General features: G+C 42.1%; 1 protein-coding gene across 1 annotated transcript in view; it reads right to left on the reverse strand.

The window, feature by feature from the left end:
- GYS1 (glycogen synthase 1) overlaps nt 1-14820 on the reverse strand; it is a 68805-nt gene extending 53985 nt beyond the window's left edge. The window contains exon 1 of the mRNA XM_063436699.1: nt 14443-14820. Within this exon, the coding sequence (XP_063292769.1) occupies nt 14443-14560 (118 nt within the window). The 5' untranslated portion in view covers nt 14561-14820. The remainder of the gene's footprint in view (nt 1-14442) is intronic.
- Nucleotides 14821-17393: the final 2573 nt, after the last annotated feature.

Below are 17393 nucleotides of genomic sequence, written 5' to 3' on the forward strand. Positions count from 1 at the left end.
ACCTGTTCTCGTAGTCTTAATGCATACCTCACAGCTAGGAGTGTCGGTACCTCTACCTTCCTGAATATAAAAACACATATAAATAAACACAATCAAAAGCACATCTTTCGCCGTCATCCTCAGTCTTCGTCCGTGCGATGGAACCTCAGCTTCCAGGATGTGAGGGCTGCAGGGAATGGAGTTCTGCTCGTCTTCACAGGTGTCCCTTCGAGACTTTCCTGGCTTATACACTATGTGATGGTAAGCGGACAGGCTTTATTATGGCCTTCTCACTCACACCTGTAACAATAAAATTTGTAATCCACAATAATTCCTCGTTACTCCGACTGAGTAGTGCGTTTCAACCGGATCCTGCAGGGATTCTCTGGATCTGCTGTAACTTGCCAAGAATCAACTGCTGCTGGCTTAACCCTGGAGTGATGTATCCACGGAGTCACTTCGGCTACTTTTATCGCTGTAGGGGTAGACAAAAGAACAACATAAGGACCTCTCCACTTGGGCCCTAACGGTACATTATTCCACTCTTTAATCCACACTTGGTCTCCTGGATGATAACTATGAACAGGGGGATAAATATTCACAGGTGATCTATCTTGTACCCATTTCTGTACCTCCTCCATAGTCTTACCCAACTCTACAACCTGCTGCCGGGTAATTCCTTCTCCCAACTGACTCAAGTCCCCCCTTAAGTTACCAAGTACGGGAGGTGGTCGCCCATACATGATTTCAAAAGGAGAGAGGCCCATCCTTCTGGTAGGGGTACTGCGGATTCGCAATAAAGCTATGGGTAAGAGAACGTTCCACTTAAGTTGGGTTTCCTGACACATTTTAGCCAACTGGTTCTTTATAGTTCTATTCATTCTCTCTACCTTACCAGAACTCTGGGGTCTATATGCAGTATGAAGCCTCCACTTTATACCAAGCATATGAGTCAGTTGTTGTAGGCACTGATGAACAAAAGCTGGACCATTGTCCGATCCTATAGAACAGGGTAGTCCATATCGGGGTATTATTTCTCGTAGCAGGAATCTTACAACTTCTCCTGCTTTCTCTGTACGAGTAGGACATGCTTCTACCCAGCCTGAATAGGTGCACACAATTACCAACAGGTAACGATGTCCACCCGATTTAGGCATTACTGTAAAGTCTATTTGTAGATCGGACATGGGGAGTCCCCCCATAAACTGGACTCCTGGTGGCTTTACTGGTCCTTGTCTTGCATTATTCTTAGCACACGTTACACATCTGCGTACAATGGCCTGAGTCAAGTTGGACAATCTTGGTATGTAGAAATGTTTCCTGAGAGATTCTTCTGTACTGTCTCTCCCAGAATGTGTCCCATTATGATAGTTCTGGACAATTTCTACTGCTAGTGATGCTGGTATAACTATTCTTCCATCTTCTAGCTGATACCACTTGTTCTCCAAATACTTTCCCGGTTCAGTCTTTAACCACTCCTCTTCTTGAGCTGTATAAACTGGAGTCCATTGAGACAGTGGAGTTGGTATAAGAGCAGCTATATGCCCCACATACTCCTGTCTTCCTGATTCAGCAGCACGCTTAGCTGCACTATCTGCCATCCGATTTCCCTTGGTTACATCACCATCTCCTCTCAGATGCGCTCGACAATGTATGATACCGACTTCTTTCGGCTCCCACACTGCTTCCAATAGTTGTAGGATTTCAGCTGCGTACTTGATTTCTTTGCCTTCTGAATTCAGTAGTCCTCTTTCTTTATACAAAGCTCCGTGGGCATGAGTGGTTAAAAACGCATACTTAGAGTCCGTATAGATATTCACTCTTAAACCTTCAGCCAATTGTAACGCTCGTGTTAGTGCTATTAATTCTGCCTTTTGTGCTGATGTTCCTTTCGCCAGTGGCCGAGCTTCTATCACCTTGTCTATTGTTGTCACTGCATATCCTGCATAGCGGATCCCTTCTTTCACATAACTACTGCCGTCGGTGTAATATTGAACATCGGGGTTCTGGATGGGAAAATCACGAAGATCTGGTCTACTTGAAAATACTTCATCCATTACTTCCAAACAATCATGTTGACTTTCAGTAGGTTGTGGCAAAAGGGTAGCTGGATTTAAGGTGTTTACAGTCTCTAAATGCACTCTTGGGTTTTCACACAACATTGCTTGATACTTGGTCATACGGCTATTACTAAACCAATGATTTCCTTTGTAATCCAACAACGTCTGTACTGCATGTGGGACTCGTACATAAAGTTCTTGACCCAGAGTGAGTTTATCGGCTTCAGCTACTAGCAGGGCGGCTGCAGCTACTGCTCTTAGACAAGGTGGAAGTCCGCTGGCCACTGCATCCAGTTGCTTAGACATGTAGGCAACAGGTCTTTGCCATGATCCCAAGTACTGTGTCAATACTCCCACAGCCATTCTTCTTTGCTCATGTACGTATAAGTAGAATGGTCGTGTGTGATCAGGTAGACCTAATGCTGGGGCACTCATCAAAGCCTTCTTCACATCTTCAAATGCCGTTTGCTGTTCTTGGGTCCATAAGAAGGGGTCGTGCTCTGTACCTTTGATGGCTGCGTACAGAGGTTTTGCCAGTATCGCATAGCTGGGAATCCATATCCTACAGAAGCCTGCTGCCCCCAAGAATTCTCGCACTTGTCTTCTATTCTTGGGTATTGGTATTTGGCAGACAGCTTCTTTTCTCTCTGGCCCCATAATCCTTTGACCTTCAGAGATATGGAATCCCAGATACTTGACAGTTGGCAAACACAACTGAGCCTTCTTCCTGGACACCTTGTATCCTGCCTTCCAGAGAATATGTAGTAGATCGTGCGTTGCTTGCTGACATTTTTCTTTTGTAACCGCTGCTATCAACAAGTCATCTACATACTGTAACAATACACACTCTCCTGGGATGGACTCGAAATCCAATAGATCTTGACTTAGGGCTGAACCAAATAGGGTAGGTGAATTTTTAAACCCTTGGGGCAGTCTTGTCCAAGTCATTTGGCGTTTTGAGCCCGTTACAGCGTTCTCCCATTGGAAAGCGAAAATACATTGACTTTCTGTGGCAATTCGGAGGCAAAAGAAGGCATCTTTGAGATCTAAGACTGTGAAGTAAGTAGCCCCGCCCGGAATTAAAGCAAGCAGGTTATATGGATTGGGTACAACTGGATGTATGCTAACAACCGCATCATTGACTGCTCTTAAGTCCTGTACAGGTCGATACTCATCTGTACCGGGCTTTTGAACAGGCAGCAATGGGGTGTTCCAGGGGGAAGTACAGAATTTTAGGATACCATACCGTATGAACTTATCCAGATAAGATTGAATGTTCTTCTTAGCCTTCTGCGGGATGTGATATTGTCTTAGGCTCACTGGATAAACCCCATGTTTCAGTTCAATTTTTATTGGTGGAATATTGCGGGCCAGTCCTGGTGGGTTGTTCTCTGCCCAAACTCCTGGTATGTTAAACAATGTCTCATCACTCCTAGGGTTTTGGCTAGTCAACACTGTATAAAGTCGCCACTCTTCTTCCTTTGGTACGGATAAAGTCATAATACCTGAAGGTCCATTAAACTTTAAAGATGTTGTTCCATTTGGTAGGAACGTAATCTGCGCTTGTAATTTTGATAGCATATCACGTCCCAGCAATTGGACTGGACATTCAGGCATATAAAGGAATTGGTGTTTTACTACGTGGCCTCCCAATGTACAGAGTCGACTTTTAAGAACCGGTTTTTCAGCACTTCTTCCAGTTGCTCCTATCACAGTAATAGTCCTTCCAGATGGAGGAGCAACTAGATTAGTCACCACTGAATGTTCAGCACCAGTGTCGATCATGAACGCACTCCTTTTTCCCCCTATTGATACATCGACCATAGGCTCCGCTCGACCAAGGGGGATGGAGCCCGGTCGGTATCAATAGTCCTCCATGACCGTGTCAGCCAATCCTACAAAGTCCCTACCTTCTCTATCGCGGGACCTTTGCGCTGCTGGAATATACCTGTCTTCCCTAACACTTCCTCTGTTCCCATTACTCCCTCTATAACCATTACTCCCTCCGGGGCCTCCTCTACCTCTCGCTCTGCCTCTAAAGTTTCCGTAACCTGACCTAGGTCTGTCTCTCTCAGACTGTTCTCTTTGTGGACACTCGTTCCTCCAATGCCCTTCTTCCTTGCAATACGCGCACTGATTCCTACTCAAAGGCTCCCTATTCCATCTACTATCGCCTCTATCTGGGCCCCGTTTATCTACGCCTGCGATTGCTACCGCTAGCATATCAGCCTTTCTACGCATCTTGCGCTCCTCCTCTTTCTTGCTTTCTGTTTCCCTATTCATATACACCTTATTTGCTACCTCCATTAGTTGGGTGATTGACATACCTGCAAACCCTTCTAGCTTTTGTAGCTTGCGCTTAATATCTCCGTAAGCTTGGCTGACAAAGGCGGAGTTCACCATTCGGGAATTGTCTGCGTCTTCCGGATTAAAGGGGGTATACAAGCGGTATGCCTCCAATAATCGGTCATAAAAGACACTGGGCGCTTCATCGCTTTTCTGAATCACCTCAACTGTCTTTGACATATTAATAGCCTTCTTTCCTCCGGCTTTCATGCCAGCAATTATAGCGTCTCTATAGGCTCTGAGTTGAACCATATCAGCACCATTTACGTTCCAATCGGGATCGGTGTTGGGATAGTGTGTCGCGGCCCATGCTGCTGGATTAGCTTGGTTCAAAGCACGGGCTCTATCTTCTAATGCTTTAATGGCTGCTTGATTTATTCTTGTCCTTTCCTCATTGTTAAATAAAGTCATTAGTAACTGCTGGCAATCAGCCCATGTCGGATTATGCGTCTGTACTATTGAGGTGAACAGATCAGTCATGGCTTGTGGTTTCTCAGTATACGAGGAATTATGGGTCTTCCAGTTTAAAAGGTCGGTAGTGGTAAATGGGACATATACGAAGACTGGGTCAGCGTGTGCCATTTGACCTGCGGCATCGATATAAGCTGACCCGGGATTTAGGCGAAGAGGCATCTGATAATGCTTTAATTGTTGGGCACCAGTCAACTGTCGGGTTTGGATGGGGCTACGTAGAGAGGCGTCAGTCATGGGTTCCGGTCGGGGAGAGATAGGGTATGGGGATGTGGGAGGTTGGTTTTGGGAAAAGGTTGTAAATAAAACACTTCGGGTCGAGCTAGATGAAGCTTGACCGGAAGTCTGAAGTGGCGCCAAATCAGGATATTCGTTTCTAATGGGGGTGGGTTCTGGTTCCGGAAGGGGAGATTTAGTACGAGGGGGGGTGGATCCTGTACTGGAGGAGGAAGCGGAAGTGGATGAGGGTAATGAGGGGAGGGGTGCAGGGCTTCCTGCGTTTGCGTCACTTCTTCTTAACGGAAAGTAAGGGGGCGGCAAAGGGATCTCGGACTCAGGGGGCGTGTCCAAAATGGGCCTAACACCAGTCCTAGTGGACGAGCAAGTCCTAGCTACCATGAGGCGACACTGCTCCTCGTGGCATGTCTGGAGCCATTTTGGCGAGTCATTTACGGCCTGTCTCCAACAGTCAATATAAGGAAACTGGCCGTAAAGTTCAGGCCTACCCGATACAGCCACGTGTAAGCGCTGTACCAGAGTTGGATCCAAACTGCCACGTGGCGGCCATGCCGCAACCAAAGTAGGCCACTCTCTAGTACACAAAGTAACTAAACGCACAGGAGACATCTTTACCCCAAAATCACAAATTTTAAATCCCTTTTTAAAATTCTTCACCATACAACCTAAGGGATCCGGAATCGTTGACTGCGACGCACCCATACTTAACAATGGAACGTCGTCGACAACGAATACTATACACGCGTACTATTCAACAGTCACACCCGTTTCCTCTGGCAACAGCACCACGTGGTACGGTTACCAAGTGAAACGTACACAATAACAATAAACACTCAGGGAATTCCCGTACACACACAGCTGTTACACCAGTCACTATATAATCAATATTATGCCCTTTGGCGTAACTATACAGTCACCCACGCTATAATTCTCTATATACGAATTACCCGTCTATAACACACCCCAGTAACATCGTCTTTTACAAATAGCGGTTACAGTACGGTTAGCATAGGTCAAAGCACAAGTTAAGGTCACAATACAATTATTAGTGGTTATGGTGTTAAACATGCAATGGACGACAATGATTAGTACTTATTATACAATGTCAGTAAATATACAGGGTTATGGTACCGTGCACTATAATACAGCAACACACTATTAACACTCTCGCTAGACGGCTGAGCTCGCGCTATCTAACAAGATATACACTTTACTAAAACAATCGTTAACACATTTACAATTCCCAACTAAACTATTGGCCAGTACCTTGAATGGACTACCTAAAACTATATACACCCGTTTTGGTTAGCCACACTGCCCAATCACCACATATATAGCGAGCTAGAGAACCGAATTTACACAGGCGCCTCTTAGTCGCACTATCAAAAGTCTAGTGGGTTCCAAATTTACACGCCTTCCCACTTAGCCCAGATAGGATGAGAACTAGCGAACCGAATTTACACAGGCGCCGCTTAGTCTCCCGGTCCCTCCGACCTAGCGAACGTAATATACACCCTAGAACGCTAGTCTAGACAAGACACCGGTGTCCGGCTAGGGCTATTTACACCAGGACCCCGCCTGACTAACCAAATCAAACGGTCTGACTAAAGAGCGTTCGATCGAGCGGTGCGCCTTCGCTCCTTCCCTCCGACAGAGGGGGCAGATACACAGATTCAAAAACCCCTTTGGGCCTACCGCACAATCGGTATACCCCTAGCGGGTCCTGCCGTCTAAAACAGCAGTTATCTTACCTCCTCGTTCCTGAACCTGAGTTCACACTCATCGACGGGGACACCCCAGCACTTCTCACGTAGAGGCCGATGATCTCCTGGACAACAGACCAGTGGCGCCGAGACGAAGGGAGGTCCACGCAGAAGTTCAGGGGTGCAGCCGTAGAGAACGTGGGCAAAGATAGACCGTCTCACGCCTCTGCCTCTCAGCTACCGTTGAACGATGAGCTTCCCGGCCAATGCACCAAATGATACCGGAGAAACTGACGGAAGCCAAGCACAGAGAGATGGACACAGGTTTCTTCAGGAAGGAAGAGATTCTTTATTGGATCACCGATCGGGACTCAGAGGGACTAGCGTCACCAAAATACAGCAAAGTCTGAGTACTGAATACATAGAGTACATTCCTTATATAGCACTGTAGCTCCTCCCACAATTAACTACACCCACACATACCCTTAACCTATTTAATAAATAGAGTCTAAACTCATCCATCCGGTCTAACCACGTGGCTCATCTGATACAAAGGAGAGGGACGCGTAATTCCAGTTCTTACATTCCTGCACCTGGTCAGTACAGTGATAACAGTATCTTAGCTACGTGTAATTAACTAACTGATACTACAAACACATATACATACATATGCCTTGTGGCAATCTTAGCCTGCTAAACTTGTATTTTACTGGAATTACATCACAGATATAGTTTTAATCATTAATCTCTGTATATCGCTTAGAAAGGCTTTTTTTTTTTTTTTTTAAACCAAAATGCCCCATCCATTGTAAAGTATAAGGAATTCTTACTTTGACTGCCAGCTCACTGTTTGCAGGTTTTGGCATATCAACATTCCTTTGAATTTTGCAATCACTTGGACACTGGGACATTTTCTTATGAAATGTCCCAATTACAATCTCATTTAAATTAGGCGCTCACTACCTCGATGTTTTGTTTACTGGTTACAGAGAACTGCAGAATATCCTGGTCCAAGGGTAGGCAACCTTCGGCACTCCAGATGTTGTGGACTACATCCCCCCATAATGCTCTTACACCCATAATGCCAACAACGTATCATGGGAGGTGTAGTTCAAAACATCTGGGAGTGGCGAAGGTTGCCTATGCCTGATAATCAGACCTGGTCGTTTACAAGGAATAAATGAAACTGCCAAGATTCATTTATTACTCACAGGTACAAACAAAAATATTATTTTGCTATTGATATGCCAACTGGATAATTAGAGCACAGTCTTCTATGTCAGTGTGAAACATTAAATGAAATACTAAATAAAGCATGCATGAAGACACGTGGGAACAGAAGGGACAGTTGACCGTGCGCCTTATATTACTTTAAAAAGCACCAACATAAAAGTTACATTTTTAGTGAGTAGTTTGTATTATCGAGACTGAAGATATGGAAACTGCTTGGAATCAGAAGATTTATTGGACAGACTTGTGATCATGGTGGGAACCATGAAAAGGTGTTTGATGTCTTCTCTGTTGGATATTTGGAGGTATGAGCTATGTTCTTCTGAATAAGCGGGATGTCAAAATGGTATTTTAACTAAACATCGAATTGAAGCAAATCAAAAACTAATTATATATCTATATCTATATCTATATCTATATATATATATATATATATATATATATAATTAAGTTGCTTTGTTAGAGAAGTTTTAAGATAAATAGTAATGGAGAACTTGTTATACATAATAAACAAATAACACAAATTTTTTTAAAAAACTGATACATGAAGAAGCCAGCATAGGTCTTATCAATGACAAACACATGCAAAACCTGAAAGGATGCTCCAAGCAACATAATCATCAGATCTGTAGTTCTTATAGAGTGCCTCATTCCCTGGTTTGATATTAAAATATTTAGGAGAGTTCTACCTGGTGCCAAGGAACAACCCCTTCTTTGGCTGAATTCACATTCCAGAATTAAAATGATCTCTCCAGGTACCATACCCACTTCATCATATTGTGTCCCTTGGTACCATCCGACAGTTTAGTGTTAAACCATTTCTTAATAGTCCTCAGCCACACACAGCTTTATCGTCTACTGGAGGTATAGTTAAACTCTGCATCTGCCATACTAACTCATTGCAGCAATAAGTGGCAATGATATGCTGAGAAAGCTCAGCTGACACCCTCAACCTATTGCTGCTTGTGCTATTGTGGAAGCATTAAAGGACCACTCTAGGCACCCAGACCACTTCAGCATAATGAAGTGGTCTGGGTGCCAGGTCCAGCTAGGGTTAACCCATATTTTTATAAACATAGCAGTTTATGCTATGTTTATTAATGGGTTAAGCCTTCCCCCAAATCCTCTAGTGGCTGTCTCATTGACAGCCGCTAGAGGCGCTTGCGTGATTCTCACTGTGAAAATCACAGTGAGAGCACGCAAGCGTCCATAGGAAAGCATTGTAAATGCTTTCCTATGCGACCGGCTGAATGCGCGCGCAGCTCTTGCCGCGCGTGCGCATTCAGCCGACGGGGCGGAACAGAGGAGGATCGGAGGCAGAGATCTCCCCGCCCAGCGCTGGAAAAAGGTAAGTTTTACCCCTTTTCCCCTTTCCAGAGCCGGGCGGGAGGGGGACCCTGAGGGTGGGGGCACCCTCAGGGCACTCTAGTGCCAGGAAAACGAGTATGTTTTCCTGGCACTAGAGTGGTCCTTTAACAATTATGTCACTTTTTCCAATTTGGACCAAGCTGGTTTGAGAGTGTTGGTCAAAACTGCCCCTCAGTAACAAGTACTTACAGGAATAAAATTAAAAAAAGTGATTCTGCATAGTAAACGATGCTGTACGCCAGCGGTTATCAGTTTTCCAGGTTTTAATTATTTAGAAAATTAATGTGGAAAGTAGGCTACAATTATTGCAATGCACTCACAAGCTGCAGTGCGGTCCTAACCCAACGCCTTCCTTCTGTTCTTCCTTCCCCAATCCTGCATGCATACTAATAATGGGCGGCCAGTGACAGTCTGAGAACATCACCAGCGCCCATGGTTACCCCTATTGCTTTCTTACACCAGCCAGAGGAAGCAGAAGGCATTTGCGGAAGGGTACCTGGGGTCCAGCCTAGGTGTTAAACCATTTTAAAAAAATTACCACCTTAAGGTAAGACGGAACTCAAGGACTCCAGTCCTCAAAACAACTTCATTGGGATTCTCTACAATTAGTAGTCCCGATTTTCCTTATAATTTATATTAAACATTTAGTAAAAACCCAGCATACGAGAGATATTTGGGCAGAACCAAGATTAAATGTGTTCTGAAGACAAATAAAAACGAGTATTATTTAAACCTGCAAATTACCAGTATGATTCTGCTTATTGCAGCCTGTTATTGACTGTGAATTAACTGGTTTTACAGTTGTTAAAATGATAAAGCTTTTGACACACACTCCCGTTTGGAAATGACCAATCTAATAGAGATGGCAAGACAACATTTATTACAATTTACCGGGTATAACAAATTACACCATTAATAAAAGTACGTTACTCCACGCCTACAGGCTACTTAATTTCTTCATTTTCAGATTGTCTTGGTCTCTTGGCCAGAAATCACATTGTAGAACAAGACAATCGTCTTCTAATTGAGTTTTGTTTCATCAATAACTGAGGCTGATCGACATTGAAGCTTTATAAATGGGTCATGTGCCTCGAAGCAACACAGGAATTTACCATTAACTGGCTTTTGAGGCATCTGAATGGAATACATACACATAGATGCTCGATGTGAAATATTGACATTACAAACACTGGAAATATACTGCTTGCAAGCAAAAATAGATACATTTGTGAGCCCGTTCAGCCCCACGAACTGACTGGCGTCCGGGTTCATGGAGAGCTGAAGGGCGGCTGACAGAGTGTAGGGGGCGAGGAAGCTGTAATATTTTTGCTCTGCTGCCTCGCGTCCCCTCCAGTTATGCCGGGAGCTGGAATATGACGTAACTCCAGCCCCGCATCACTTAACGGTGAGAGAGGGAACAGAGCAGGGAGATGAAAGGGAAACGGAGTCACACCATCTATCATTTTGATATCAATGATGTTCATTTGACTTTTTTTCTATTTCATAACCACATTTACAGTGCAGAATGCTCACTTCAGCTTTCCATTATTCTATATACACCACTAACATCCCAAATTTAAAAAATGAAGTGAGTCGCCTTCCGACCTCAGCAAAAGTAATACAACATTCGGAACATTTGCCACCAGTTAAAGGTCCAGAAAACATCTGCAAACAAAATGTAGCTGCAATGGCCATTAATGCTTAATTGTATGTGTTCCAAGTTAAATTTGGGACCAATAAATGGCATACAGGTATATGATCTTAGTAATCATACATTGAGGAAAATCTCAATGTAAGTATCTTGGGTAAGTAGTTTTTAAACAAAAGAATAAAATGTAATAAATTGATAACCGCCTTAAAGGACACTAAAGTCACCCAGATCACTCCATCTCAATGAAGGGTGCTGTGGTCCTTTCGTTTTAATCCAGCATGTAAGACATTTTACATCGCAGGGTACAATGCACCTCTTGTGGCAACCACTAGAGGCACTTTCACCTCAAGAACAGAGTGAAAATGTCCTCCAAACAAATGCTGCTGATGGCAGCATTTGACTGGAGAAATGCTGCACTTGGGCATGCGTGGGTATGGCATTGTATTGGAGGAGATCACAGAAGACATTAGCAGGCATGCTGATGTCTTCGAAGGCGAATGTTGCGGAGGAGTCCTGGTGCTGGAAACGTGGTTAGAAAAAGCTGGAGTAGTGCAGCAATTGGCTGCACATGCTTAATTGCAATCCACTGCATCTCTATCAGCAGCAATGGATTAAAAGAGATAGAAAGTGATGTCAGCTTACATTGCTGACATCACCGGACGAGCAACTATAAGTTGTGAAAGAGGAGTCTCAGCTAGAGATGTCCCGAACGGTTCGCCGGCGAACATGCAATGTTCGCGTTCGTGGTGAACACACGCGATGTGTTGGTCCGCCCCCTATTACGTCATCATTGAGTAAACTTTGACCCGGTACCTCACAGTCAGCAGACACATTCCAGCCAATCAGCAGCAGACCCTCCCTCCCAGAATGTGTCAGCTGACTGTGAGGTACCGGGTCAAAGTTTACTCAATGATGACGTAATAGGGGGCGGACCAACACATCGCGTGTGTTCGCCGCGAACATTGCATGTTCGCTGGCGAACAGTTCCCGGCGAACCGTTCGGGACATCTCTAGTCTCAGCATGGTGAATAAACTTTATTTATTATAATTTTACACAGGAAAGGCAGGCGGACAGTGATAACAAATGGTATAAAGGGTGCCTAAATAAGGATTTTTTTTTTTTTTTTTTAAATAGCAAAAAAAAAAGGGGTTGACAGTAAGGAATTAAAAAAAAGGGGTTGACAGTAAGGAATTACAGTCTCGAAAAACAAATTGTTATTTTTGGACTCTAGGCTCCCTATAAGGCTATACAATTTAGGGTTTATATATAAAAGTAATTGTATCGTTTCAATGATGTTCAGATATGCTATTTGTTTGAGAAGAACATTGAATGCAAAGGACACTCAGGTTTATTCACTAAAATTTTGTGACTAAATGCTTAATTTGTTCGTTAATTAAAACCGAATGAATAACCAAAAGGCAAAAATAGCTAATCTGGAGGAATTCCCCAACTCAGCCATAACCACAACTTTTGGAGTTTAGCGAATAGTCCTATTAGACGCAAAGCACCAAATCCATGAGTTTCTGAATGGACTCTCGGCAAATGAGTATCCACTATCTTTTCCGAATCAGTTTTTTGTCCATCATTGACAGCATAATGAATGTAAAGGATGCCTCCTTTAATAATCTGGATAATTTATTGTATCATTTAAACCATATTACTTGCGGTACTGATAAAATACAGATCAGTAATGTATTTTACTGTATATAATCACGACTTTAAAGAGTAACAGGACAGGATTTGGACATTGATATCGAAACAGCATGGTGTGAAGCATCTGCAGTGTCCCTGATTTTACCTGTATGAAATGTGTGTGCACGTGCTTAACCCCTTAAGGACACATGACATGTCGTGATTCCTTTTTATTCCAGAAGTTTGGTCCTTAAAGGGTTAAAGTGTGTTGGCTAATGCAAGAACATGTCTATTGATTTACTACAAGCAGGAACACAACATAATAAACCCTACAACCTAGTCCTGCCAGGTAAAGGTGCAGCATGGGTGATCAGGCCCAGTCTGCATGTACACTACTTACTCAACAACTGGCTCTAATCCAAAGAGAAGCAACAATTCAAACTGTTGGTAGGATATGTATTAGCACTATGAAATTCACATAAGAAGAAGGCAGACAGAAAATGGACAGTTTTCTTTATCAGGCTCCCATGAGATTTAGAATGTCAACAGAATACTGAAACGTTAGAATGTATGTGTTCACATCCTGTCTAAGGTTTACTGTACAATATACTATGTCCAAATTATTTTGTATCAGAGCATGATTTTTTTGGTATGGAAAAATGTCAGGTTTGTTGTTACACAAGTTTTATCGCTGTGCTAAATTAGAGGATTATATTAAACTACACAACTGACATTTGCAAATGGCAAGGTACACAGATACTATGTCCAGTGCTGTTTCTAAGTTGCTGCACAACACACAAGGATGATACAAACAAGTGTTCAGTTACACTACAGGAAGGTGAATTGTACAAATGATATACAAGATGCATATATACAGGTAACACTTCTGTGACATCAGTGAAGCTTTTGTCTATATGCAATGAGGATACCTTATATCTAAGAGGGCCCCTACAGGTAAGATTGGTTCTACACCACAATTTTTTTTTCCATCAAACATTCATTCTACCAGTGTGTTTGTGTGTATTTATGGATTTCTTTTTTGATACGTGGAATGTAACATACCTTATGCTCTGGGCCATTCTATGTTTGTGATTGAATGAGATCAATTTGTACTGTTGAACCCTCATTATAGGGTTACTTTGACCCTTTATATAAAATATATTTTTAAGTTTACGATGCCTTACTGGGCATTATTAACTAGGTCCTTTTCCCCTTATTAGGCAATTCAAGTACAAACTTACATGAAATCCAGCACTGGGCAAAGCTCCCCACACCTCTGTCGCCAACACAGCTGCCCGCTCGGGTCCAACAAAATGCTTCTCATAGAGAAGCATTTGATTGTACCATGCTACCAAGTCAGAACGCATGCATGCGCTTAGAGATGGGTAGTAATGGGGAGAGCAAATTAAAAAAAAAAAAAGAAGAAGAAAAATCTACATCAATGCCCAGAGAAGGTGAGTTACTGTACGGAAGGAGAGAAAACTAATTACATCTGTAGCCAGCAGCAGGTTCCTGCTGCCATGATTACTTTAAAAGCAGAAGTGGTCATGGTGCTTGGAGTAACCCTTTTAAGAAACAATGCAATATAAATATTTCCATTTTCTTTTTTTTTTTAACATTACAACAGGTGAGAGATGTGGTGTTAGAAATATATCTAACCTGATGCTGCCAATCCATTACACCCCCCCCCCCCCCCTGAGGCCAGGCCTAACCCACACACCATAACCCAAGGGCAGCTCATTGAGAGGGTAGCCCCCCACTCACCTTTATTAGCCACTTCCCAGGCCACCTCAAAGAGCATGGAGTTCTCTAGGTTCAGGTCATCATCCCAGTCCTCCAGGCCAGTGAGGGAGGTGACTGAGAAGCTGCGAGCCAGGGGCATTTTGTAGCAATTAATAAATATTTAGCTCTAGGGGCAATAAATTATTTCCTATAGGATGCAGAGGGGGTATGATGCCTGGTTTTAGCCCCAGCAGTGTTATATTGCAGCCTGCCTTGTCCTTGGACTGTCACCTCTGCTGCTCTCCTCCTCCTCCTAGCCTGAGTGAGGGCTGCAGCTGATCGGCAGAGCCAGGTACTCCCCACAGCAGTGACAGCGGAGGAACACATACATTGTATCCACTCAGCTCCTCCCAACACGCTCACACAGGGAGTGGGAGGGGCTACAAGCCATTGACACGCCCCCCCTACGGGCAATAATAGCCAACATGGCGCCGCCCAGTGGTGCTTGGCTTCCGGGGCATCAGGTTGCCTGACAGAGTAAAATTAAAAATAAATCTTGGTTTATACAATAAATGAGGGAAGAGCGTGTACTGTGTACTATGGAAACGGAAATATAAGGGTTATGAACGAACAGCAGATAAAGAGAGGGATAGCAAAGGGGCGGGATTAGACCGGGGAAGGAGGCGATTGGCTGATCCCGCTGCCACTCACAGGGAAGTGGTCTTGGATGGAGCGTGGGTTACGTGCCTGGGTAAATGGTGCCACTGCGCAATCTCTGTGAATAGCAACTCTGACTAGTCTCAGCCAGGGAGCTATACAGTGTGATTAGCGTATTCAAACATACACTAATTTCGAGGATTAGGGAGGGTTACCAATGTAAAAGCAAATATATATATATATATATATATATATATATATATATATATATATATATATATATATAAACTATAAAAGGGGGTTTACCAAATGCAAAGAAAAAAATAAATATATATATATATATATTTTTTTTTTTCTTTGCATTTGGTAAACCCCCTTTTATAGTGTATGCAGTATGATATATATATATATATATATATATATATATATATATATATATATATATATATAATATTGCAGAATATCATATTGCAGAATATTTATTTATATATATTTATTTTTATTATTTTTTATTATAGTATGTATATGTCCTATGTATGCTCAGTTTTGTTTTTTGTGTGTGTATGAACCTCACTGAATGTAATAGTTTTTTAGGGCACAAATAATGGGGGTTCATATATATATATTTGTGAAAGATCTGCAGAATTTCTGTTAACATTTCCCTATATAGAATGTATGTGTGTGTGCCGATGGAACATTTTTTTTCAAGCAGGAATACCACATCTTAAAATCAACAAACCTAACCGTGCAACAGCACCCCAAGTCAGCCAGGGGTAACGTGTGGTCAGGTAGATTAGACCTGTACATTTGTTACTTAACAGCTGGCTCTAAGCCAAAGCGAAAGCACACCGACAGTGTTATAGTCCCACTTTCTTTACTACTCTACCTTAGCAACTGTTTAAGCATATAAACTTTAAAGACAAGTAACAGGCATAGAAACTTGGTAGTATACAATGTTTCTTCAACCAATAATATGGCAACTGAGTCTATCATTATTATTATTCCATATTCTCCCAGAATTAAAAAATCTGGGATACTTTAGTAACACAGCATGGCTTTTAGTATTTTGGATAAATAGGTCTTTGAACTCGAATACCCCTCAATAGTCTGTAAATGAAACATGTTTGCCAATAGGATTTTCATTGAACTAGAGTACGCTTAGTTAACTATACACATTTATTGTCTTATACTCCTTTCCTTGACAAAAAGTATATGTACATATACATATATGTATAAATGTTAAGTAAGAAATGTACAGGCCTAATCCACCTGACCGCACGTTACGAGTACATATGAAAATGTAAAATCAAAGTTACAGCTGCATGTATGGAATCCAAATCCCTTTACATGCACCAATGAACCTGAAATGTTATGGCTGATCTAAAATTCGCTCTTGGACCTGGTGCCCATGCTTCCTATATTATAACCTTAGCTGATTCTGAAAGGAGTCTACTAAATCCTGAACCTTGGAATCAAACAAGCAATCAAAATCTGTTGATTTTTCCATAATTGATTCATGATAACTCCCTAGAAGACCTGTTAGAATTTTTTTCGCATTTGAGTATACTCTATCATCATCGTCATCATCATCATCATCATCATATGAGGGTAAAAATGATGAGACAGCAAAAGGGGGTTACAAGAACTATAGTCACTCTCTATATCTTGGTTTGCAAAAAAGAAGCATCTTTAAAATTCATCTTGATCAAATAATGGTTTTAAATCAATAAGTCCCATAAACAATGTATCTAGCATTTTGAAATGGTTGTAAACGATGAAAAAATTTAGATTTATTTGTTTCAACTCTTTACAGAATGTAATCAAGCGTCTTTTTTTTTTTTTTTTTTAATTAAAAATAATTTACTTATAAACCCGGAGAAAATTATTAGTACTTGTCTGTATTGGGAGCAGCAAAGAAAGCGAACATGACTTCAGTGGCATTTCCTTTATATTTATACGCTCAGTTGCCTTATGATTTGTTTTTTTTGCCTGTTTCTTTTCTTTCAAGTTTGTATGTTTAAGCTGTTATGGAGTAGTAGAGAAAGTGATGCATAATATGCATAATATTACATAACTTTCTCACACAGTTTTCTGAATGGGAAGTTACTGATATCCTGAGAGCGTTAGCTGACTGGCGTCCAGTCCAAGGCTTCCTCATCACAGCCTCAGGCTTCCTGCAGAAAATCAGGGGATTAGCTCATCATCATAAATTTGGGGTTAAACCATTTATAAATGTTTTTTTTGTTGTAGGTTTTTTTTTAAATTAAAATAAGTGGATTACAAATTCTGAGAAAGTCATAGGAACTTGCACAATTGTGCCCTTTTTTTTTTTAATT

This window comes from Pelobates fuscus, chromosome 11 (assembly GCF_036172605.1).
Source record: "Pelobates fuscus isolate aPelFus1 chromosome 11, aPelFus1.pri, whole genome shotgun sequence".
Lineage (NCBI taxonomy): Eukaryota > Metazoa > Chordata > Amphibia > Anura > Pelobatidae > Pelobates > Pelobates fuscus.